This window comes from Ambystoma mexicanum, chromosome 3p (genome assembly GCF_040938575.1).
Source record: "Ambystoma mexicanum isolate Mex_15411 chromosome 3p, UKY_AmexF1_1, whole genome shotgun sequence".
NCBI lineage: Eukaryota > Metazoa > Chordata > Amphibia > Caudata > Ambystomatidae > Ambystoma > Ambystoma mexicanum.
Window position 1 is genome coordinate 825,997,539 of NC_090925.1, and position 26,958 is coordinate 826,024,496.

General features: G+C 47.5%; 1 protein-coding gene across 1 annotated transcript in view; it reads left to right on the forward strand.

The window, feature by feature from the left end:
- Positions 1-26,958, forward strand: part of PRSS8 (serine protease 8) — a 101,701-nt gene that overhangs the window by 69,102 nt on the left and 5,641 nt on the right. Inside the window, exons 4-5 of the mRNA XM_069651896.1 lie at positions 10,946-11,214; positions 11,709-11,872. Of these exons, the coding sequence (XP_069507997.1) occupies positions 10,946-11,214; positions 11,709-11,872 (433 nt within the window). The remainder of the gene's footprint in view (positions 1-10,945; positions 11,215-11,708; positions 11,873-26,958) is intronic.

Sequence of the window (26,958 nt, forward strand, 5' to 3'; positions counted from 1 at the left end):
CCCCCCAGCCCCAGAAAATTTATTTTGGGATGCTGGGTTAAATAAAGTACATTACAAATCACGCTTTCTGTGACAAATTGGGTAAAAAGCCAGACCGTTTAATTGGTTTTGAAATCCAAAAATGCAATAGATGCAAGTCCCCAACATTGCATAGTCCTTTCCCAAAGCATTATTATGATGCCTTTGCCCAAAATATATGCTGATATAATTGTACACTGGCTGTGTCCATAGATTTGATGCTGACTGCACCAGTATGTCAGAATTCACATATAAAAACGTACTCGTGATTGCTTTGCGCATAATGCCAGTAACGATACTATAAGAAAACATGCCCACGCTCTGCCAATATTTGGCACTATACAAAATTAAGAACATAATCCTGTTGGCTTTGCCTTTTTTAAAAATGGCATGCTACAATAAGAAAACTTGTCCGAACTGGCTGCACAACATAGACCAGTCTAGCCATGTAATAACACTTCTCCTGCTTGCTTGATCATAGATGGCCAGTAAAACATGTCATGCCTCAGTAGCAAAAGGCTAGACTAGCTGCCCCAGAATGCCACTCTAGCCACATAATAGCATTTTTTTACAGCATTTTTTACTGGGCATCTACTATAGATGCCCAGTAAAAATGCCATAGTTACCATGCTCCTACCTGCTCCCGGCCCTACAGAAACACATGTACACACATAATCGTACAACATTCACTCCTATATCATAGACTAAGTAAAGAAGAGTTTCCTTTACAGCATCATGCTTCAGCACTACATGTGATTAGATCAATAAATAATTGTAAAGGAATTGTCTCCATTTCAGCAATTGGGTATGAGATTTGTTCGATCTTCCTCCAAGCTCCTGCTCAATCAAATGAATTACTGCTATAATATACAATATATTCCCACCTTTGAATTCTATGTATGAAGATTTGAACTATACCATCCAGTCAGCAGTAAACAAAGAAACATTGGCTTGTTGAGGATTGCAATTGTATCCCTTCTCAATTCTCTGTACCAAGGAGGACTGTATCCTCCATTAAATACAGATTGTGGTACTTTGACCGGGTGTCCACTAAAACCAAGTGGGTAATTATTAATTATTTAGCAATTTGGCACGTACAGAGAAAAGGTGCAGTGTTCTTACATTTTATCGAATTAAGTTCCCCAGTGTTGGGTTTATAAATATTCTTATGGGATTCCATTTACATATACATCCCGTCCTCTTTCCTCCATACTTTTGGGACATTCTGTCCATCTGGACGGGACCGAGGCACTTTTGAAGCAGCAATAATATTTTTATGTCCGTCTTTTATTTTTACGCAGGGCCACCGCATGTGACCATAGCCTGAGCTCTGCCCCAGGCATTACCCTTCAGTCCCTTTCTCTGCGTGGTTGGACACACTTCCACCGTAGGTCTGTCTTTTTTTTTTTTTTTTTTTTTTTTTTTTATTCCCTTGTCCTTCATCTTCCTGCTTTCCTGGGTCTATGCCGGAGCATCTGGGATTCGTGTCCTGTGCTTCGTGCGAACGTCATTTCACGAGGGCGGATCCCCATTCTCTCTGGAGTGCTTGGGCAAAGGAAATTGGTGGGTCTCTTGCTTCGACTCCCTCTCCGTCTGGGCACTCCAGCGTAGGCTTGTCGGGTGGGAGGTGTTCAACGGCTTCCTCCTCCACATTTACAGCAAGCTCATCGATGAAAAAGGAAGTGTCCGCAAGTTCCTTCCTTTTTTAGGTCTCCTTCCCGGGTCTTTGGGTTCTGGGAGGGCCCCAAGTGGCTCTGGTACCAGGATTCTCAGGACATGTTCCAAAAGGGATTTAACCTGGATTTTGGAGTTTGCTTCGAGGGCCGCCTGTCAAGGGGCTGTCCGGACTGGATATTAATCCAAGGTTCCCCATCTAGGGGCTAAGGCTAAATGCAACATTTCTGGGGCTGTTTTGACCGGGGTTATACCTGAGATTTCCAAGTATGGAACTAAACCTACTGAGCCTAGTCTTGAGGATTCCTGACCAGTCACCAAAGGTACCAGGGTTATCCCAGAGGACCCCCCGATTAGGGGTTATAATTAAAAACCACCAGATCGAGATCGATCGAAGCCTTCTCGCAAACAATCTTGTGGTTGAACTGGTCCTGCTGAGGGGGCAAAGGCCTCTAAGTCTTCAAGTACTGGCCCTGCCGACGTTCCCTCACGAGGGCTAATTCTTCCACAGAAGCCAAGAGGGCTCAAAAGCGCTCTAGATCTGCTAGTCACAAGGCTTAAATGGATAAAAAAAGCCCCTGCAACCACAATGGTGACCATGGCCTCACTGAAACATGTGACACAGATCACTTCAGGCAGTGACTAATGGCAGCTCAACCCACGGGGTCCGAGTCGACCATTTTGACCAGCTCTTTCACACCAATGTTCTCAATGGCTATTGCAGAAGGGCCTATTTTTAGGGCCACACAGAATTTTCCATGGTATGTGGAAAAAGGATGTGCTTGCTGAAGCCTGCAAGGTCTGGGAAAAACCTCCCTCTTGGCAGCAAGTAAATAGAAAAATCGATGCTTGTTACAAGCTACACTCATCAGAAGACATACCCTTGACTGCATGTCAACTCCACTCCTCAACGGAGGTGGCAGCAGCTGCGCTCCAGTCTAAGCTGTCCTCAACATCCTCTACAGGGGCCTCGCAGGTCCTGTCCAAAGAGGACAAACTTCTTGACGCCATTGGGGAAAAAGGCATTTTCCAATTCCGGTCTTCAGCTGCGCCAGGCAAATATCGAAGTCATCCTTGCAGAAGCAAATCTCAAGCTGTGGAAGGAGCTTTCCTAATTTCAGGAATGTATCCCTCAGGACAGGCTGAAAGATTTTAGAGTGCCTATCTGATGCCAGAGTTCTGGCGCAGGACCTGCTGGAGCCCACGGCCCATCATGTAGTCCCTTCTGCTCAGGGCCTTATGGTGGGAGTAGACCTCTCCAACCAAGCGTGGTTGCCTGCTGCAAAGTTCTCAAATGAGGTTCAGGACAGAGTACTCTATCTTCCCTTCAAAGGTAAAGAGCTGTTACACTCCTCCACCGACGAGCTCAATAAAACAAAGGCAAGCATGCAAACCACTAAATCTTGGCTCTTCTTGCTGAAGCGGTCTATAAGCAGAGGTCGGGTACACAGACAAGGGCCTTTTCCATAGGTCACCCGAGACTCCGGTGGGAGGACGTATATTGTCTCCTCTGGAGGCGTGGCAGACAATCAGATGACCGTTTGGGGGGGGGGGTGGGTTTGTCCGTCTCCCAGAAGGGCTTCCGCGTGACCCTCCCTCATATCCCACCTTCTCGCCCTCTGCTTCAGCAGACTGGGTCTCCCTCCCTCAAAGCCGAGGTACATAAACCTCTGGACCTCAGAGTAGTGGAACCTGTTCCCTTGAGGGACAAGGGGAGGGCTATTACTCACATCTGTTTAGTGCCCGACCAGGCTGGTCTGCGCACTACCCTCGACCTGTCCAACTTCAATCTTTTCCTACCCCAAGAGATATTCAAGATGATTACGCCCAGCCAAAGAAGGTCTTCTCTCCAGAAGGGCGATTGGGTCAGTGTGGTAGATCTTCAGGAGGTTTACATTTGCATCCTGATCTGGGGCCCACATCGAAAATAGCTTCGGTTTTCCATGGGAACTGAACACTTCCAGTATAGAGTGCTGCCGTTTGGTCTCAGCTCGGCACTGCGTGTCTTCACAAAGATGGCAGTTATCGCAGCATTCCTCAGATTTCAGGGAGTTCATGTCATATTTGGATGATTGGCGTCTGCAGAGTCCTTGTCCACAAGCTGCAACAGCCAATCTTCTGTCACTCCTCCAGCTCCTGTTCCAACTGGGGCTGTTGGTGAACTGGCGGAAATGGTCAATGATGGTTGCTTAAGACCCGATTTATCTGCGTGTCCCCTTAGGATACTGTCAACACCAGTGTGTTCCTGACGGAGGACAGAATAGCAGATTTATCAGCCATGCAAATTTTTTTTTTTTTCTTCCTGAATGCCTCCCACATGTCGCCCTGATGGCTTCTTGCGTGTTAGCCCTACCTCTTGCAAGACTGAAAATGAGGCACACACAGCAAGCAGTTCGGGGCTGCTGGTACCAAGCTCTGGACCCGGACTCCAAAGAGATTCCGATACCATGCTCCATGACGGCAGATCTTCAATGGTGGTCAACCGCGAGCAACCCCTTAGTGGGAACCTCCTTCCAGGAGCTCTACCCACCGATTATGGTTACAACAGACTCCTCCCTCCTAGGGTTGGGAGCGACACTGGGGCACCTCAAGGTGTACGATCTGTAGATGTCCTTCGACAGAGTCTCATATCAACTACCTAGAACTCCTGCCAGTCTTTCTGGCATTGAAAGTTTTCCCGCCTTCTATCATCGACCAAGTGTTGCAAATTACCACAGACAATTATATAGCCATGTTCAACAAACAAGGGGGCACCAGGGATCCTCCCCTGGTGGATCTAGCTATCCAGATTTGGAATTCTGCAGTGCAACAAAATGTCTGGCTACTGGCTGTGCACATTTCGGGTCAGATCAATGTTGCAGCAGATTCCCTGAGCTGGCAGTCTGTGGCTAGTTACGAATGGGAAATGAGTTTACCAAACCTTTCCAGCAATGGGGTTCTCCAACGATGGACCTCTTTGCGACTGCAGCAAACGGGAAACTACCACTCTATGCTTCCGGGGATGGTCTCGGAGCATCTTCCTTGGGGAGGGGTGGGGGATGCCCTTGAGATTGCTTGGGCCAATATGAAGGCTTATGCCTTTCCGCCTTTGCCGTTGATTTATCGGTCGCTCTGGAAACTCGGGAGTGTCTCCTACTGCACTCTACTCTTCATAGCTCCTTGGTGGCCAGTCAGGTTCTGGTTTTTGGAGCTGTAGCTGCCATTGATAATGTGACCTGGTCAGGTGTATTGCTCTCCCCAGAGTGCACGGAAAAACAAATCACCTTTGCAATTACAGAGCAAATACTTTGAACGCAGACAGATGCAATAACTCACAACCACACACTCTTAGAAGATAATCAGCTCTTATACGGCTATTTATTCAAAGCTTTGAAGCAACCAATAATAATATAGAAATAACTCACAGAACTAATATAGACATAAATCATAGAAGAAGCAAAGAATTCAGAAGGAAATACATCACCGTGAGCGTAACAGGATTCCTCATCTCGCCCAGAAGCGGCTGGAAGACCCGGCAACAGCCAGGCCGAGAGCACCACAGCTCACAGGAATTCCGGACGTAAGCGTCCTCCTGGCTGAAGTCTCACCTGACCACCTCCGGGTTTCCGCATATATACACACTCCACAAAGGGGGGGTCAATTCTCGAACCTTCTGGAAATTGCACTTGTGCAGTTGATGAGCAGACGTCGGTTGCCAGCTGGGTCAATAGAGTGCTACCCTCAAGGAGCAGAGTGCCTCGCTCCGCGGAGAACCGTACCAAACCATAACAAAGTTAGCTTTACCAGCAGAAATGTCCTTGACCGCATACCAGGTTTGGAAAGCATGTTTTTCTCAGCACCGTGAATCTAACACTCGGCAAAATGTGTGCAGCTTTTCACTGCGGCATGAAGTAAATATCCATCATGGCTCTGAGCGCTCCCAGAATACACTGCGCACCAGCGCCATTTTAGTTCAAGCATAACATCAGGTTGCCGCAGATTCCTGACCTTCTTCACCAGAGCAATCACTAAATCCGGCACCTCTCCCCACAACCCTTCATCTTAGCGGCCTGGTACTGGAGTTCAGCTCCTTAGCACAGTTTTAGTCTTTCAGAGGATAATGTGTGCGTAATTCAGGTGGCACTTACGCCTTCTACAAGGGCACAGTACAAAAGTAAATGGCTTTGTTTTTGTCCTTGTTGTCTAAACAGTTTGATCCTCGACAGGCTTCGATTGACTGTCTTTTATATCAGACCTTGCGGCCTCTGACATTCACGTCTTGTCGTGCAGAACAGATCTATCAGCCATTGCAGATTATCTTTCTACAGACAGTTGCTCCTTTTCATGGACAAACCCAGTAATCAGGAGGCACTTACAGGTCTTCTTCACCTCTTTTTGCCGGTCAGGCCTCTTCACCCAAAATGGGATCTGAACTTGGTCCTCACCACTTTGTCGCAAGCTGTGTGAACCTATGGCCACTACTGAGCTCAAGTTCCTTTTTTGAAAAGTGGCCTTCTGGATCGCGGTAACATCTGCAAGAAGAATACGTGAGCTTCAAGCTCTGTTGAACATCTGTTCCTAACTTTCCACAAGGAAAAGGTTGTGCTTCGCACTCCTCCTTCTTTCCTCCCAAAAATTCTAGAGTTCCACATAAACCAATCAATATAATTACTGGTTTTCTTTCTAAATCCGATCTCTGATGCAGAGAGGGTGCTAAATAACCTAGATGTCAGACGAGCTCTGAAGTTTTACCTCGACAGAACAAGCAAGCTTGGAAGTTCTTCACAAACTGTTACTTTTGGTGACCCAAAAGGGAAACCTGCTTCGAAAGCGTCCATCTCACGCTGGATCCCTTTATGGATCTCAAAGGCTTACACATTTCAAGGCCTTCAGCCCCCAAACAGCATTCATGCATATTTGGTCCATGGCAAAGCAGCCGCCTTTGACTTCCAGAAATATGTCCCCTGGGAGTCGATGGCCAATACTGCTACGTGGGCTTCTCTTTCAGCTTTTTGCAGACCCTATTGTCTTGAACTGAGCTCCTGGGCTGATGGCCAGTTCGGCCAGGCAGTTCTTAAGAACCTGTTCCAGTAAGGGAAGTTTCCATCCTCCCATTTCTTTGGTCAGTGCTTGGAAATATCACAAAAGTATGGAGGAAAGTGGACGGGCCGTAGGAGTATAACAAAGTTACTCACCGTGGTCACTAGCTTAATCATAGTCCCCTTTCCTCCAGACGCCCACCCGCCGTCACCTCTAAGAAGTATCCTCTATTTTGCTAATGGTCCTTCGACTTTGGTGATAGAAAAGGACTGAATGGTGATGTGCGGGGCGGAGCTCAGGAGGCCGGGGCTACAGTCACACGCAGTTGCCCCACGTAAAAATAAAAGGACAAAACATAATTTTTGATGCTTCAAAAGTGCTCTGGTCCCGTCCCGATGAACGGAATGTCCCAAACGTATGGATGAAAGGGGACTAGGAGTAAGGTAATCCCTACGGTGTGTAACTGTATTGTTGAGATGGGCCCAGTTCTCCCTCGAAGCCTCTGGCGCTTCTGGATCATGACCAAGCAGGAAAGCGGGCAGAGACTCGGACTGATTTTCAGAGTCATCTTTTTATTCTTCTCGGCAAACCAGGAGACAGACAGCATACATCAGGAGCTCTAACAATAATCAATTGATCCCTGAATTCAGCCCGTTTATATACTGTTTCAAAACTGGTGTAATTTAATAATTAATACATAAACCCTTTCTATTGGTCCTTCTAATTCAAGACAAACCCTCAGGCGCCTGTGATACGTTAGCTTGACTGCCGCTCACAGGCCCCTAAGACCTCAATTGGCATACCGGCTAATTAAATTTGTGTGAGACGTTCTTGAGCTTTAAAATGAATCCTTCGATGTTTCAAGGAAAAAAATGTCCGAACCCTTATGAATGTGGTGACTTTAAGCTGGTCATTTTTAATTATGACTGGTGTGTGCCTTGTGCATAAAAACCATGTATCAAACATTTTATGCATTGGTTTAATGTACTAGCGGATATTCCTGGATTTGTAACAAGGAGTAGGGACATTGATCCGAATTGCCTTTTCGGCCACCTCCATCCGCACCATGACAAAAATCTGACAAACCAGTGGGATTCTATGGCGATCCATGTACATTCCACCAAAAATGAGCCCTTGGACCACCTCTTTGTTACTGGGAGCTGCCTTTTGACATTGTGAAAAATGGGAAAATTTCGAACTCTTTAAAACTGACAAGTTTACTTACCTTTAAAACTGTTGCACATTTGGTTTGAAGTGATACTCTTGGGTCTTTTAGAGACACTGAGCTGTTTTTAACATTCTTATATCATCTTTTGCATTTCCCTATGGTTGGAAATGTTACTTTAGAGAATACTTCTGAGTAGTATGCTTGTGAAAATTCCTTTGTGTACTTGTTTCAAAGCTTGTTCTTGTGTGGCTTGCACTTTATTACCATCCCCCTCCTCCTCCTAAAATTAAAGTATGTATTGCTTTGCCAGCTACCCCTTTGGGAGTCGGGAATAATGTGATGGAAACCGTGCACATATGCTACAGGTTGACCCACACAAGCCCTCACCAGAAGACTTGTAGAAAGACTAACATTTATCTTGGGCACGTGGTAAGAGTACCCAAATATTTTGTGATGATAAATCACAAATTGTGAGAATGTCAGCAACTGGCAAATAATGGTAGTACTTGGGCAGGAAATGGCAATGAAATTATCAGACTGATTGGCCATAGAATGCCACTACCAGGAAAGTCAGTATCTGGGCATATGCTAACCAGGCAACACCGACTGCTGTATGCTAAAGCTAAAATTAGTAACTTTCATAATGCTTGTATTTGTCTGTTCCCAATTTTCCCTGCTTGCTCCTGCACCCTTTTGATTCTGGAAATGCATTGGAGGGACAGGGTCTCCATGTCCTTATCCTGTACTCCTTATGTGTGTTCTGTGGTTTCTGAACAGGAGTTCTTGTGGGACTCTTGGCAATGGAGCTCTTGCTCTATTTTTGGTTGTGGTGAACGGAGACCCTTGGGGTACCCTTATGGCACCAATCGGTGGGGGTACAACCCTGTACTCCTAGTGTATGTTTTCAGGCACCAGTCTGTGTGTGTGTGTGTGTGGCCCACAGAGCAGGGTATGGGCTGGTGGCAAATCCATGCTGAATTTGACAGGTGCTGAGTATCCTCCATTTTGGGATACCCAGACCCTGCCATAGGAATCAGTGGATTCCTGATAGAAGGCAAGATGGCCCATGTGGCAGCTTGATTTCTATTACTTCATCTTGTTTCCCCAAAGTGCCGAGAATCCCTGACTCTGTCCCTTCTCCTGATTGGCAGTTGGGTGGAAGAACCATATATGGTATTGTGGAGGAAGTCCAGGCCAGACTGGCTGGAGCCTTCCCAGGGACTGTATTTTGTGGGTACACCCTTGGGGTGGGACCTGTGTGAATGGAGTGTGGCCCATATGCATTCCATGTTATGGGTGCCTGGTTTCTGTGTGGGTGACACAATGAATGAGGCAGCCTGTCTGAAACAGAAATGAATGCGGTGTGGTGTGATGTAATGTTGGGTGTTTGCCCCAATCCACATGCCTTGATTTGGGTGTCTGGGTGGAAGTGAATAGCCTGAATGCCCATGAGCCTGATTGGCTGTCTGCCTGCATGAATGCCCTTCTGTCTCATTGGCTGACTAAGCTTGGTCCAGCAGTGGGCATGAGGGACAGATGTGTATATCTGGGGACCTCTCACTTCCCAATTTGTTCAGAAGCTGAAGTTGAAACTTGAAGCTGCTTATCCTTGAAGCCCAGCTGAAAGGTTTGCAGCTGCTTTCCGTTGACGAAATCCAAAATCCGTCGAGTCTGCCAAGGAAAGATTCAAGAGGATCTGGCTAGGAGTCCTAGGAGAAGGAACATCATGCAGAAGCTGATCTTTGAGGCACCTGGAAGCCAGCCCTAAAAGGCTGTCGACTGCGGACGGGGTCTGCCGAGAAATCTTGAAGTAAAGCACCAGAACATCGAGGCCGTCGACCGGGGTTTGGAGGATTTCCGAAACTGCTGGAAGCCTGTTGAGTTGTGTCGCCCAGCGCTTGATGCTGTGCTGACGACCGGAGCCGCAACGCTCCACCTTGCCCAAAAAACATTTGAACGATGTGCTCCCTTGCCATCACCGTCCACCGATTGAGGTCGTCGACAACTGAGGAAATTCTGCCAGTGGGTTTCCTGCCACCTGAAGTCCACAAAGACCAGTGAAGAGCCAAACTCCAGCTCGTGGTCGATCGCCGAAGCTAACCTGGCGTCCGCTGCTGGGCCTGCATTCATCACCGAGTCTTCTTGCGGCACAGAACGCTTTGCACGGAGGTGGACTGCACTCCTCACAGGACTTCCATGATCTATCGTCTAAGAGCACCGCAAAGGTCAAAGCTGCTGTCTCGATGCAAGAGTTCACATTTCTTCAAGGAATCTTGACACCCTATGGGTGCTGCTTTTAAAGGAGTCCACTCTTGAGGGATCCGTTGATGAACCGTCGAAGAAACTTATAACTCTGGTATTTTGGGGTAGTTGAGCAGTTTAACCAGGAACCAAGACTATTTAAACATGAATGGACTGGGCTTGTTAATACTCTTTATTACAGGTTGCGCAGGTGGGGGGGGTGGCGGGTGGGGGGAACCATCACTCAGAATTGTGCCTTGGTAGAGATGGAAAGCATGCTGCCAGCGTTTACCCTAACTTGCCTTCCTTTCTATTGTCTTGGCTGTTACCCAGTGCTGTATGATTTGTATGCCATTATAACTGTCGGCAGCTGATGCATTTTAAAGGAGTCGCTAGCTAAGAGTGGTACCACATAGACATATATATTTGCCATATTAGAATTGTCAGAGTACAAAGTGTTATTAATTGATGTATATGTTTTTCTTTATATATCAAGAACTGTTAGCACATAACATAGTGTGTGGACATTTCCTTTGTGTGGTCTTGGGACTACACTGTACTTCACCTCTCAGGAGGTGATTCGGGCTGGTTCTTAAGTCTTGGTTGCTCGTCCATTCGCTACCTTATAGAGAACCTTGGCTGGGGTGCTCTGTGCTTCTACTCTGCCATATGGAGGGCAGGAGTACAGATACCCCCTCCTGTGTTTAAACCCTTTCTGTCAAAACATTGGATATGTTATTCTTGAATGCTTGCTCTGTTTGATGCTGCATGATGTGTCGCTGTATGGCCATTCTGTTGTTACATTTGACTCCTTGTGTTTTCTAGGGACCATTCATTGGGCAACTATCTGATCAATCTTGGCTGCCGCACACTGGGGGTTCCTGACCCGAACATGGTCTCACGCACAGTGGATAAGGTCGAAACATATTTGGACTATGAGGCAGGGGGCAGCGGAGACATTGCGCTGCTGACTTTGAGCAGTCCGGTTGATCCATCAGACGCCATCAAACCCATTGCTCTACCTTGCAGCACGACTGTCTTCCCTGTAGGCATGCAGTGCACTGTCACTGGTTGGGGGAACATTGGGATTTCTGGTAAGATGTTTTAGATGTTTTTGTGACTTAACCGAAACCGTGAAAAGGGTGTCTCTTCCTGCTAATATGCTCTGATTACAAGAAGCAACTCTTGCTAATCCTAAAGAACGGTATATGAGAAAAACATATACACCGTCTGCAAGAGGAGCTTCAGCCTACCAAATATACATCCTCTGAGAGAAAGGTGCCACTCACTGACCATAGACATATGTGCATGCCTGTCCACCTACTAAATCTCCAATGGGTCTAAAGTGACCTTGAGGTCAATGAAGATTAACATGTGGTAGAGTGATGCCTTTTAAATTCATCAGGGGATTGTGCATTGTTCAGAAGGTAATTGGTTCGGGCGGTGGGTGTGACACCACTTTAAATACGGCATAGTTGAGAACATTGTGTATGTAGCCTGACAGCATTAGTACTGCACATGCAAGACTAAATAAATGTATAGTCTGTCAGCAAGCATGTCTCCTAATTTAATGTATTTCTCCCTGCAGCACCCCTTCCTTATCCCATGTATCTCCAGGCTGCTTTGGTGCCCATCATGAGCCGGCGCACATGCAAGTGCCTCTTCAGTATCAACCCGAGCAGCAATCAGCCAGAGGTCATGCCAGATATGTTATGCGCCGGCACAGCAAGCGGAACCCGGGACGCCTGCCAGGTGCGTCTCCTTAATCAGCAAGCAAGCTCTTGTCCTGGGCTCTGCTCCCGTGTCGCCTGTGAATGAAACGGTTCTGAATTTCAACACTAGAGTATCATCCAGTCATGGGCATAAACTTGGCAGCAACTTTGTTTAAAAATTGAAAATGGTGTCTCTTGATTTCTTAGCTCCAAACCCCTGCTCTGACAATCTTGCTCAGCCGGTCCCCATTCATAAGGGCCTGGATGGGGGTGTTGGAAGGCATTTTAAGGTAAGGCATGTTGAGCAAGAGTGGTCATGGTTTGAACTCCCTTGAGACTTGGCTTGTCCTATCCTAAGCAACGCACTGTGAGTTATCTAGAAAATAAAAGCAAATGGATAAGAAAAGCTTCTTTAAATGCCCACTGGCATTACATTGGCCATGAAGGTGGGCTCGGCAGGTCGTCTTCAAGTGCAAGACTAAGGTACTCAAGCAATGAAGTGATACAAAGCAGCACATAATACAGGGAGGAGCCCCTTTAAACCCATCCCTCAGCGTTTCTTATGTTCGAAAAAAAAAATAGGAAATGTAGAAATTATTTGATTGTAAAGAAAGTGTTGCACTGTACAGACTTGGAGCAAGCAATGATGCTCTACAGAGTGCTAATGACACATGGGAATCTTCCTCTTAATCTTCTCAACAAAACTATCGAATTCTTTCCCTAAACGCCTTTGCACAGAAGCCCACTTGCAAATGCATACGCAGACACTGCAAGCTCAAAGTAGACTAGTAGACACTGAGAGATCATATAGAAGGTTGGAGAAAAACATTGAGACTGAGTCGGATAGAGAGGTTATTCATGGAGGGGGGACGTCAGAAGGAAGAGGTTGGACAGAGCCAGCAGGTGGGTAGAGAACAGCATGAGAAGGGGAGGTTGGACACAGGAGTTTGGTAAGGGGAACATCAATAGGATAAGGTTGGTGCCTATCGGGCGGAGTCAGAAAGAGAGTAGAAATCAGAAGGAAGTAATAGAAGGTAAGTAAATGGAGGTTAGGGAAGAAAAGGAGGTGGTGGCAAACATGAATGAGGCAGGACTAGAGCATCAGAAGGAGGAAATAAACACAGGTGGTTCTAGCAGGCCCTGTTTCCCCAAGACTGTTGCTAGCAGTAGGAGGAGGAACAAGTGATCAACAGGGAGCCTATGGCAGGATCAGAGAGGAGCAGTGGGAGGACGACATTCTAATCCTAGTCCACGGACGTGAGGGAACCTCCTCCCTGTCTCTCTGTTTAGGATCAGGAGCATCTCACAAAAATAGACGACTCAACACCCAGAAGTAAAGTGTTGAGTAAAGTAAATATGCAGGGGTTTTGTGTACACTAAAACTAAAAGTGGGATATTCAACTAAATCAAAATTAGGCAATTCCAGCTTGTTTAAGGACTGTAGTCTGTCAATCCAGCCCCTCTTCTGCTTGGCTCTGCTGTCTGGTGGTAAAATGAAATTCACTCATGGTACCTTCAGTGAGACCAACACGTCTTTCTTGACTGGATAGTTCCTCTTTCATTGTTTTTTTCTTCACTCTTACTGGCAAGCTCCCACCAGGTAGGGCTTGCGGGGTTCTCGAGTCTCAAGTGGAAGAACTGTTGGCACTTGCAGCAGACATCTCTGCTACAGTCTCTGCCAGCACTGAGATGGCAGCTGGTTTACCCGACTCCCTCTGCACTTGACACTTGATCCTTCTCTTGGCCCAACCGGCTTAATTCCTCCTCCCCCTTAATGCTTTCCTCCACAATACCCCATGGCCCTCTTGATCCTCGATTTAGGTTTCTTACACCTACCGCTTTCTTGGACCTCCTTTCCACGCCACAGATGTTTCCCTGCTGCCTCTTGCTTATCCTCCGCCTATGTTTTTCATTCAAGGCTGCCTGCCCATGTCCTTCAGTCTTGTTATCCTAATGTTCTTCCCCCTCCTTCTTTCAGTACCAATGTCTTTCCAATGGATTCTTCCGCACTTATTGTCCTCAACCTCTGGCCCCTCCCTCAACTCTGTCCAATCTTCTGTATTTTAGTTTTTTTTATCCCCTTCGTATGTTCTATTACCTTGCGCTCCACCTCCTTTGCTCTTAATATACCACTGATATCACCTTCATTTTCTTCACCACTTCTCTTGCAGTCAATGTTTTTCTTCCTCCTTCAATCCTGCTCTTCTTCTGCCTCTTGGCTGCTTTCCATGGCCAAAGAAGTCCCTCTCTGGGACCATGTCCTCTCCAACACCCGGCGTAAGTCTGCAGGACTCTTTTTGATGGTGTGGCTGCATTTCTGAGGCCTTCCTTGACTCAACTGCATTCAGCTGTGGCCCCAAATTAGCTGAGCCAGCATTTGACTGCATGCATTAATTTATTTGCTTAGTTGTTCTCCCTTGCTATCCGCGTTTGTGTACATGATCACCCACCGAGCTCTCTAATGACCCACATTCCATGTGAACCTTTAGTTGTGTAGCATTACTCCAGCCAGCCACCCATGTGTCTAAGTGACTTCCAGGACTATTCTCCTGCATCTAAGCAAATGCCCTGTCCAGATTTGTGGAGCAACTCAACGGATTTGGTGTGCTAGATGACTGCCGACCGGTACCATCGCTCATTTAGACCATTGTTGAACATCCTAGCTGATCAAATGGCTGGAAATCGTGTTTTCCCTTCAGGTTCCAATCTTTAGATGGTATTTTATGTGCACATGTTCTGCCATCCCTTTCTGGTGCACAGTCCATATGGGTGAGATGTTGAGGGTCCATAAAAACTGCCAATAGATAGCTGCTGTGGCCCAGGCCTGGATTTTTTTTCCTTTCCCCTCTGTTATGTACATGGTCACTCCAGTTCTGATTCTCCTACGATGACTCTCGAGCCGGGGTGACGGGACATGTCAGATAATTGCACTAGGTTAACGATGGACCTGGAAATCTGAGAGATCCTGCATGCAATGCCTCTGATGTTCACTTGGAAGGTTGTGGTCACCGGCCTCCATGATTCAGGCTTGCCATCTACCCTTAAACATGGGACTTCTTTTTTTTTTGCTGGTTCTTCATTCAGAATGAGGAAGGAAAGGGAAGTAAAATTGGAAACATGCGCAAGACCCCCAGTAGAACATGCTGGAGATTTAAAAAAATTATACTCACTTAGTTTACAGTTCAGCAGAGACTGTTTTAGGGCGGAATAGGGCACTTGGACAATGTTAGACCATAAACTACTGAGCAAGCATCCAAACCACAACCCCGGGCACAGGTTTCTGTTATTTAGAGGCGTTTGCCTAGCTTTTTTATTTTGATGGACTTGCTTTGTGGGTGCAATCGGGGTCTGGTTGCAAATGGCTATTCACTCTGCTACTGGCACTGGAAGCAAAAAAAGTGATTGAGGCCTTACTGAGTGGCTCATGAGTAACATGAGATATTTTAACTTCTGTTAATTCTTGGTTGACTTTGTTTCTATACTTGCTGTAACTGTCTGCACTTGATTATTCCTGCACACTGCCTCCGGGCCACATGGAACTGGTTTTCCTCTGACAGAACCTATGTGCCTCTGAGTTTGTGTGCGCTATACAAATGACAAAATAAATAATACATCAAATGTAAGCAGTTCTGCGTGATTACATAATTTCTTTTTAAAAATCTACATTTTGGTCGACTGATGAACCCATTTCTGACCTTTTTGATTGGGGGGCAGGTGGGGTGTCTCCTGCAGTGCTCCGCCACACACCTCACCCCAACTCGTGTGTCTTCACCACAATCAAAGTGTAGACTTTCAAAAAGAAGTCTCTGAAACCATGGCTCGACACTTTAAACATTTAGGTTCTGAAATTAATGCCATCATTAAATGTTGTTGTGAAGCAGCGGTACAGTTTAATTTGAGATGTGGTAGTGTAATTGAAGCATTGTTTTACCTATAGACTGAGCGTTTGCACTTTAACATTGGCAAGCCCCTCCTTTTTTGTTTTTTCTGTTACACTGTTCATCCTGATTGTGAGGCGTGTGCTGTGACAAATCCTGAGGTGTCGTCACTACTTTAGATGGGGGAGCCCCTCTCTGTGTGGCCAGGGAGGTGAGGCCACTACCTGATAGTCCCCCTTGGGGAGGTGCTCAGTGGGAGGATCTCATGGGGAGGGAGAACCCTGTTGGCTGTGGTGACCAGCTTGGGAGAATAGTGTCCCGTTCCCCCCCCCCCACAAGACCTATCCTCCTCCACATTACCTGATACCACCATGTATTGTAATACATCCCAGATAATAACTACTGGCACGAGGAAAAGGCCATGAGTAATGGTGGTAACTCGCACAAACAACGGTGTACGCTCTAGCCTTTTCAGCAATTCGTTTGGCCCACTGTCATTCAACGGCAGGGAGGGAAGCGAGGGATGGCATCTTCGTTCTTGGTCCTGTGTGGACTGAGAGAGGCTCCAGAAAAAGCAGACCGCGTCGAGGAGCAAACGGCAATTGTAGAAGTCTTGCTACATTGAAAGCCGACTGGAGAGAAGGGGAAATTGCTTCTCCAGCATTGGATCTTTCATGGATTCACATGCTTAGAATATTCCCCGTAGACAGACTGGGAACCCTCAGTACGCTTATAAAGCTGTTTCCCATAGGACACAAAAGTGTCAGAAGTTTTACTATCTAAGTCGTTTTTGGGGCCGCCCACGCATGCCCCACTAGGACGTAGCGGTATAAATGCCCAGCTCCCTTCAGATTTCAACCGTCTCCAAAGTAGTGGGAGCACCTTGTATAGTCTACTATTTTGTCTAGGTTGTGCTGTTGGAGTTTTCTCCTGATGTCAGGAAAAGTGCGGTTCCGCCCGTGCGCTACGTGCGGGTTGAAGGTGTACGAGGGGGACGGATATATGGATTGCATATATTGTCTTCACCCTCATCAATCGGCAGACAAGTGCGACATATGTAAGGGCTTCTCCCAGAAGACTCGTAAAGATCGGAGACTAGCGGCATCGTTAAACGATGGAGCCGGGGCATACCCGCCTTCGGAGGTGGGCTCTGGCCTCCGTGTCAAAATCTTCAGGGGCCGCTCGACATCGTCGGAACCCCCGGTGAAGAAATCGCGACCGGCGGAGAAGGAATCATCGAGAAGCCATTCTAAGGAGTCTTCGTCGAAGAAAGCCTCGTCATCCTCATCTTCGACGAAGAAAGACAGAAAAGAAAAATCGAAATCCTCCTCGGGCGATCATCATAGATAGACCTCGAGTCGAGATGCAGAGAAGCGTAGGTCGAGTTCAGAAAAGGCGGGAACGCCTCAAGGACTTACACGACCACCACCACCGTCGTCGATGGCTGGGCAGTCGTCGACCACTTCTCTGCCACTGGCACAATTGGTCTCAACCGTTCTTGGGCTGCAGAGGGTGACGACGACAGGGCCAGCTTTAGCCTTGTCGACGGAGATCCCGCAAGAGGCCTGGCGACCAGAAATATTCCACCCAGTTTTGCCAGAGACCCTACTGCAGCAAGAGGCCTTGTCGGTGTCCTCGGGAGATGAGGATGTGAGAGTAGCTGGCCCTGCAGACCTTGGGTTATGAGAGATTACCAGGCCTCTCTCCGGGAGCATTCCGGGGTCTACCCCTCTTCTCAATCTGCAGTCACTCTTGTTGCTGGAGGTTTTATCCACGTTACAAACGTTGCTGAAGACACTGGACGTGAGACTACCTCAAGCAACTCTGGCCAGGACAGCCATCGACGAACCGGGCTTGTCTCGTCGGCCACTTTCGTCAACCCCCACGGTTGAGACCTCTCAGCTCCACGCCATGAGGAAGGAGAGCTGATAGATTCAGACTCGGACAGTAGAGCCTTATCGGATGTCTCACTTTCTCTCTCCAGGGATCCAACCTGGGTCTGAAGTGGAATTAGAAGCCCGGCTCAGCCGTCTCCCCCGGACGACATTGGGTCATTTCACGCCATGATGGCCAAGGCTTGTACAGAACTCAGGTTGCCACAGGAAGAGGAGAAAAATGACGTTTCTTTTCTACCACATGGGTCAGAGTAGAAGGTCATTGTTTTCAGTACCCATCCTGGATCATGTGTGGCAGGAGGGGTTACAGACCATGCGCCACCCTTTCTCGGAACCGGCAATAAAAGGTTGCCTGGGGAAAAAATGTAACGCCCCAGAAGCTACCCCCAAGTGTCTGTCCTCCCAACCAACCCCTGACTCGGTGGTGTCGGCGGCGAGAAAAGCGAGGACCCAGCACAAGTGCATGACCCCCCCCCCCCAGAAAGTGAAGCCAGAAAACAGGATGCCTTCGGCAAAAAGTGCTGTCTGTAGGTGCAACCACAGTGAAAGCGGCCAATTCTCTGGCCATAGTAGCCAGATACGACAGGGAGATGTGGCACCGACTGGCTCCTATGCTGGAGAATCTTCCGGAAGAACATCGTAAGGCGGGGATGTTACTGGTCAGGAAAGGTGAAGAGGCCTCCAATCATGCCATAAACATTGCGGTGGACCTCGCGGAATCAGGGTTTAAGCAGGTGAATAACGGTGTGGTTCTCCGAAGCCAATCATGGCTGAAATGCACCAACTTTAGACCAGAGGTGCAATACAAGGTGCTGGCTATGCCTTTTGAGGGAGACCTTCTGTTCGGCGAGTAGGTGGATGAGGCCCTGGAGGGCATGAAAGAGGACTCGGACACAGCGCATTCCTTGGGGGTACTCCAAAGTGGTCGAAGGTTCAGGTCTTTTCGTCCCTTTAGGGGAGCATCGGGAAACTCCAGATTCTCGGCATCGAGAGACAGATCCATCAGTAGGCCAGCATACCCCTCCCAGGGATACAAATGGGCTTCTCAAGCAGCAAAACGACGCAGAGACTACCAGGCCCCCAAGAAGAGAATCGGTTACTCGTAGACAAGGGATAAGCAGACCAAGGACCAGCAATGACGGGCATCTGAACGTTCTGGGAGGCAGGGTATCGTGCTACATCAATGAATGGGAGCAAATAACAATGGATCAATGGGTGTTGGACACTGTAAAATGCGGACATTCCCTGCAATTCAAAAGCAACCCTCTGCACATTCCACCGGCGTTTGTAGCTCAACCCCATCTGAGCGTGTTGCAGCAGGAAGTAGCACTTATGCTACAAAAAGGTGCTATAGAATTGGTTCCATTGTCGCAGAGGAGTCCAGGGGTTTATTCCCGATACTTTGTGGTGAAAAAACCAAATGGAAAGTGGCGTCCCATTCTAGACCTGCGCAATCTAAACAAGATGTTGAAAAGCCTAAAATTCAAGATGCTCATGCCCCAGGAAGTGAACCGGTCAGTTCAGGAAGGGGACTTTCTGGCGTCTCTGGACCTGCAGGGTGCATACTTCCACATACCAATGTGTCGGCGACACAGAAAGTTCCTAAGTTTTGTGGTAGGACGGACTCACTACCAGTTCACAGTACTTCCTTTTGGGCTGAAATCCTCTCCCAGAACGTTCACAAAATGTTTAGCCCCGGTGGCGGCCTGGCTGACAAGGCAAGGCCATCATGTTTACCCATATCTCGACGACTGGTTGGTGAGGGGGTCCTCCCCTATGTCGACTCGCAGAAGTTTGCAGGCCACCATGCACCTGTTACAGCGGCTGGGGTTTGCGGTAAACTTCGAGAAATCCTCGTAACCGCCGTTGAAGCTTGGTGTTCCTGGACGCACAATTCGAGACCCAGTCAGGGTTAGTGAAGCCATCCTTCGACAGAATCACCAAACTCAATCGATAGTCTGGTATTGATTTTCAGCTGACCTGCCAATCAGTGAGAAAATGTGTCGATTCTGGGCGCTATGGCGTCCTGCATTCCTCTGGTGAGCAACTGCCGCCTGTTCATGAGGTCGGTTCAAGAGTTTCTGGCGGACCGGTGGATGCAGGCCCAAGGGCTCTGGTCGGACAAACTGCCAGTCGATGACAAGCTCCTACTAGCTCTTCAGTGGTGGCAGAGCTTTCAGAATCTATCCAGAGCGGTACCCCTACAGGAGCCGGAGTTTCGGCTAACCATAGTGACGGATGCGCCTCTGACAGGCTGGGGAGCACCCATGGGCACTCTACAAACGCAAGGTCGTTGGGCTCGGAGGGAATCTCTCCTGCACATCAACATTCTGGAACTGGGAGCAGTGCACTGGGCCCTGAAGTCTTTCCTGCTGCACATCAGAGGGTCTATAGTGAGAATATTGACCGACAACACGACGGCGATTGTTTTACTTGAGGAAGCAAGGGGGCAAGCGATCCAGAACCCTTTCCACCGAGGCTCCGGTGTGGCATTGGTCTCTGAAACACGATATATCCATCGTAGCTCATCTTCCGGGAGTAAGGAACGAGCAAGCGGACTCGCTCAGCAGAAAAATGGACCAAATACACAAATGGGAGATAGACCGCGTTCAGTTGTCGAAGGTCTTCGCGAAATGGGGACGGCCTCCGCTGGATCTCTTCGCTACGAAGAGGAACAAGAAGTGCGAAAGGTATGCCAGCAGGTGGCCACAGGAAGGTTCTCTGGGGGAAATGTTCTCCTTCCCGTGGACGGACAAGTTCCTCTACGCCTTCCCTCCGTTCCCTCTTATACGGAGAACTCTGCAGTGGATACGCAGGTACAGGTGCCGGGTCATCCTAGTGGCACCGTGTTGACCGAGGCAGCCGTGGTTTTCCGACCTGCTTCACCTGTCAGTGGATCAACCAATAACGTTCCCGAAGGTTCCCAATCTCCTGTCCCGGGACGAAGGAACAGTGTGGCATCACAATCCAGACAGTCTCAATCTCGCAGCTTGGCTCCTGACTTTTCGGAATTTGGTGCCTTGAGCATTTCGTCAGATGGTTGGAGAATCCTGCAAGCAGCGCGGGCCCCTTCCATCAACAAGTCGTGCGAGTGTAAGTGGAGAAGGTTCTGGACGTGGTGTCAAGGACAGACTGGAGTGCAACCTCTAAGAGTAACTCCGGAACAGCTTCTGCTGCACCTGGCGAAGAGCGGATTATCTTTTTCATCAAAGGTACACCTGGCGGCCATCTCTATGTTCACGTGGAGGAGGCGGTCGTCTCCATTAGTTAGTCACAGGTTGGTGAAACACTTCATGAGGGGTTTGTTCCGGACGTTCCCTCCGGTTAAACGTTTTCCACCAACGTGGAGTCTTAATGTGGTGCTAGCAGGGTTAATGAAAGCACCCTTTGAACCAATGGCCTCATCATCGATGAAGTTCTTGTCATGGAAAGTGGCTTTTCGTTTCATTCCAAAAGTTTGTACGGCTTATCATAAACACTCATCCATTGACCTGCCCACCTTTTTTGCAACCCCCTCATCGGCTGTGGAAAAAGTCCTCCATACCTTGGACGTAAAGAGAGCTCTAAAATTTTACCTTCATCGGACTCGGCAACTTAGATCTATGCAACAACTCTTTGTTGCATATGGTCCTTCGGTGAAAGGAAAAGCAATTTCAAAGCAGGGACTGGCCCGATGGGTCTCGACGATTGCCTTGTCATTCCAAAGCGGGAAAACCGCTACAAGAGCATCCGAGAGCTCATTCCACAAGGGCAACTTCGTCGTCGACGGCGTTGTGGGCAGGAATCCCGCAGACATTTGCCAGGCGGCGGCATGGTCAGTGCCTCACACGTTTACCCGCCATTACTGCCTCGAACGGCAGCATGCGGACAAGATACAAATGGGAAGAGCAGTCTTACGCCATTTGTTTCTATAAGGTAAGCCCTTTTCAAGAAGGGTCTGTACTTATTTTGATGTATGTATCTATATATAGATATGTGCATGTACTGTTGCGTAATTTTAAATTGGCATTTTACGTAAGCGTGGTTCGCTATACATATGCTTAGGAGGGTGCCGGATTACATTCTCACCTCTTTTTTCAGGATCACTGCTGTGCATTCTATTCTAAGAATGTGAATCCATGAAGGATCCAATGCTGGAGAAGGGAATAGTTTCTTACCTGTAACTCCATTTCTCCAGCATTGTATCTTTCATGGATTCACATGCGCCCGCCGGCCTCCTCGGCATGCAATCGTCTTGTATAACTAGGTTTTCACCCCATTCTGCTTTGGAGGGGTCGAAATCTGAAGGGAGCCATGGGGGCGGGGCATTTATACCGCTACGTCCTAGTGGGGCATGCGTGGGCGGCCCCAAAAATGACGTAGATAGGACACAAGTGTTGGAAATTTTCCTATGGGAAACGGCTTTATAAGCGTACCGCGGGTTCCCAGTCTGTCGACAGGGAATATTCGAAGCATGTGAATCCATGAAAGATACCAATGCTGGAGAAATGGAGTTACAGGTAAGAAACTATTCCCTTACCGGTGACCGGAGCAGCTGGAGTGCAGGGGGACCGATGCGTAGCAGCAGAAGAAGGCCGGAGAGGATTCCGGAGAGCCTGGGAAGTCTCTGAAGCTCCTGGGAGGGAGACACACACATAGTGGGATTCCCACACCCTACAGGTAGCAGGATGGCTGATCCCAGGGTTGGGGAGATCAGAGGCGGCAGAAAACTTGAGCCAAAACGCATGAAGAGCCAAAGAGGCGGATTATCACATGGAGGGGGGGGGGGGGGCGTCGGAGACCCATAGTGGAAGCATTAAAACTGCACAGTAACAAATATGAGCTTTGTTTATACAAGCTGCACACCCAGACCTTGGCAGGGGAGTAAACCAAGGCTGGGGCGGCTGAATACATGGAATTAGCAAGTGAATGGGCTCTGGGACCCACGCTGGGGAAAGATCTCTCAACGTGTAACCAAGAGGAGAATAAATCTTAAACATGAGAGTTCCCCAACCTTGGCAGGAGAGTGAACCAGGGTTGAGGCTTGAAAAGGGACAGAGCTGGGAAGCTAACCAAGTAAAGAGTGTCTGGTCCCCATAGAGGGTACACCTACCCCAAAGCACAATATCAAGAAACGCAGAGCAAGCAAATGCAAGCGACACTCGGAGACCTTGGCAGGAGAGTAAATCAACAGTGTGGGTGAATGAGAAAGTCAAATACCCTACTTGGCAGGAGAGTAGACCAAAGAGTGGGTACTGAGAAAAGGGTCTGGTACCCTCAAGACTACAGATGCAGATCATTGGATGAACACTAGAAAACTCTGGGGAAAGGGAATCAACCACTTAAGTCTTGTGGAACTCTTTGCTTACTTTCTGCACCTTTTTGAAACCTTTGGTGTTTTTGGCCTACAAAGTTGGGCTGCAGCTTGGCAGTCAAGAGGCATTTCCCGTTTTCAACTTCTGTTTTTAGAATGTGAGGGACGGGTTAAGATTTGGAAACCGGACGGCAAACTTTACTTTGGACCTTCTCACAGTTTTATTAGCTAGTTTTGTTGAGGCAGGGTCCTTAGCTAGGATTTCTTCCAACCCTCGCTTATTTTGACGATTAAATAAAGTCTTTGCCAATCAACATGCCACCCTTGTGTCCACCTCTTACTCCTAGAACCTCGTTTGAGTGCGAGTAAGCATGTTAGGTGCATATTCCTGACACTTCATACCTGTGCTCTAATTCCGATCGTCAGATGTGTGTGTATTGAAGGTTAGTGTTGCTTGCTAATGAGACCTGTCCTTGCTTGATTCTCAACATAATAATGTATGCTAGTATTGTGTGTATATGCATGTTTTGTGCCCATTGGACAGTCTGTGCCTGCGATCCGTGTTTACGTTAATTCAAACCTTCAGGTACGTGCTTATTGTCCCATATGCTTCCGTTTGTGATCTGTGCTGTGCTTGCCCATTGGCTGGACTTGTTATGCTTGGTTGTATTCTGCCGTCACAAGCGTCTATTCTTGTGTATGGTAGATTTGAGTTATTGTTGACTGTTGTGTTCCCTGTTATTCACATGCAGTGTCTCTCTCCATACATGAATATTCCACACTTATTCGTCCAGTCTTTTGTTGTCATCAGTATTCTGCACTGATGGTGATGGCAGCAGTTTGTTCCTTTTAGGTTTGTTATTGGGAGTGCTTCTGTGTGTGTGCACACCTTATGTGCAGCAAGCATCTGGGCCACTCCAAGCCTACTGCACATGCTTTTGTTTCTTAAAAAGTGAACATCTCGAGTTTGACAGTTTTCAGTGCACATCTTGGCTAGGTGGGTGTCTAAATCTTAAAACGAAGCAGCCAATTTCGAGAGAGCGGAGTCCTGAAAGCGGGTTTTTGGTGGCCTATGGAAAACCCAATGCCGCATTCTCACATTTTTCATTGCTCTCCGGGTGTGCCCAGAAACATTACCTGCCCACTTCTAGTGAGTATATATGTGTGTGTGTGTATATATATGATCCGATTTTACCAGAAAAATGATGCATGTCCCAGCTACTCGCTGCCCTCTTCCTCCATCCTACCGGAACATTTGAAGAAAATACGTCAAACTGTTTAAAAGCTATTGAGCAAAGAGAGAAAATGCTGTTTTCAGACTGTCATTTTCCCATAATGGAAGTCTTTCAATTGAACCCATATAGTGCAAAAACCAATAGACCGATTTGAAACGAATAAGAAAAGTATTACAGATATTCCTTTCTTTGGTTTGGTGTAATTTCACCTGGTAGTGTTTTAAAAAATAATTGCCAGAGAAGGGTGCGCTCCCAGCTCAAAACCTTTTTGATCTCCCATGGTGCACTGCAGCAAGAAGTTTTTTTCAGAAATGAAAGCAGTGCCGGGTTAAATCTCTGGGTTTCAGTCCACATATGTCTTTTCCAGCTTTAAAAGAAGCAGTTTGGGAATTGTAGTCTATATCTGTATTTTGTGGCAGGGATGCCTTTGGAGGCTTGTTACTGTGTCTTAGAGGCAGTAGTGAGCTTGCAGGTTCCCGCTCCATTCATCCTCTGGTAGTCTCCTCCGTAAGCAGCCAGGCATCTCAGTAACTTGTGGCTCGCCCCCTCCCAAGAGAATGGGACTTGTACCAACTCACCCCAAATAACACTTTTGATCATTTGTGCATAGTTCCTATATTTTCTAACATATTGGGTTCATTTCATAATACCTAAGCCAATATTATTAATAAATAGTTTGGTTTACTCTCCCTACTAGGTACATTTTTGTGTTTCTTTCATAAAAAGAAGCAAATAACCTCTGGGTTGTGGTCAGATTTTGCTTTCAGTAATCCATGGTAGTCCTTGGTAAACCCAGGACTCAATCAATTAAAACTGTTTCAGAAATTACATGGCCATAAAAGTACACAATTATATGCATGATCCCATGAAAGTTAATGGGATTTCGGTTAAAATCATTCATAACATCTATACAATTTTATTTTCTGTTAAAATATAATGCATAATAATAACAAGCAATTTAGTCAATTTCAGCTGAAACACTGCATACACAATGTAAAGAATTCCTATTATGTATTACATCTGCCTAATTCCATATAAACACACAACTGAAAAAGACTGGGGAGTAAGCCAGACCAGAGTGAAGTGCAGGCAAGTAGAGACATGTCTGAATGGGAAGGAGACAAGGTGCCACAACACACAAAGGGGACCTGGATGAAAAATAATAACGGCCCTTCTAGGCCTTGGTGTCATTCGGATCGTGCAAGTGCAGTCATAGGAAGTGCAGGGGAGTGGAGTGGAGGGCAGAGTAGAGTAAAGATCATGCAAGTGCTCAGGGGTGTGTGGGGGGGGGGGAGGAGAAGAAGGCACCTGCGGCTAGGAGAGTGCTAAGGGGAGGCCAGGTGGGCAAGTGCCATGGAATGCAGGGAGTGAGGGTCCACCGGCTAGATGTGAGGACAGGGGTGGACCAGGCTTGGTATGGATGCAGACCCTACCAGGCTAGTGAGGGTATGGGGCGGGGGGGCAACAAGTGCAGGTTGGGGGGGGGGGGGGGGGTCAGCGGGTGCTGGGGTACACTGGGCAAGGGGGGCCTGGTGCCCTATACGACTCCGAAGGAACCAGGCACTGTGGCAGAGGGGGGCATTGGCAAAGGAAGGGGAGAGGGAAGAAGAGAAAAGGAGGATCTTGAGGGTCCAGATAAAAAGGGGAGAGGGGGGCATCCCAAATTCTGAAGAGATGGACCACGTGGCACAAAGAACAGACACCCCCCACACCCTATGTGGGGGCATCAGGGTGGTGGTTGCTGCACACCGGGGTATGCTGAGGGGAGAGATGTGGGCAGCAATTGGTCTGAACACTGGGGAGGAGAGGGTGCCGCCACTGAATAGCCCTGTTGAGGATCCACACCTCTGCACACAACACAGGAGTGCTAATTGTAACGCACCACACTGTATGACAGGGGAAGGGATATTTACTGCAGGTAGCCAAAACTGAGGGCATAGTATAGGGTACCGCCACTAACCAACCCTACTAAAGAAACTCCTCCTGCATACACCTCACACAGCCATACCTCTACAGCACAACAAACTGCAAGTACTTGACTGCACCACAACAATGAAGCAAACTACACATAGCCTCGCACAACAGCTCATGACTGCTACCGACCGAAATTCATACCTATGCTCAGTGAACTGTGTAAACCAAACTGAAACTGCCAACAACACATCACAGCTCTCTAGCTTTTTTTTTCTCATGCTCAGTCCAACTAACTTACACCCCCTTACCCTCTTGCTTTACAGATCTGCCAGAGTGCAAAGGGACCATGCAGGTGGTCACATTGTGCGGTATAAGAACCTTTCGCATAGCATAACCTAACATAAAATATTACGCAGAGCATAAGTGAGACCAGAATCCAGAGCACCGATGGTATTAGAAAAGTAATTCTGCAATTTAACTTTTTTGAAACATGATGAATGTTCTTCCTTGCAAAGTAAAAACTTTGGACAGAGGAAAATGACTATCTCACAAACAAGTGGCTGCAGAAAGGTCCCCTTTCCAACCATGTTTCTCTTAGCGTCTTGGTGTCCATTTGACTAAACCATGCTTTTGTAATAAAGCGGAACAGCCCGATGTCATCAATGTTTTGTAACATAATTTAACAAATGTATTCTAAAGTTTATAGTTTAATTAAATGTAAAGAAAAACAGCATGGTTAACAGAAGAGGGATGGATGAGTTAACCCAGGTTCATGCCTGCATTTTAAGGCTGCTGTCAAACCTGCTCTAATGTCAAGAGCTCCAATGCATGGATCATTCGATGTAGACTTGGGTACCATTAGAATACTTTTCAAATGTTTCCTAAATGCTACATTTGTCCCCAGGGTCATG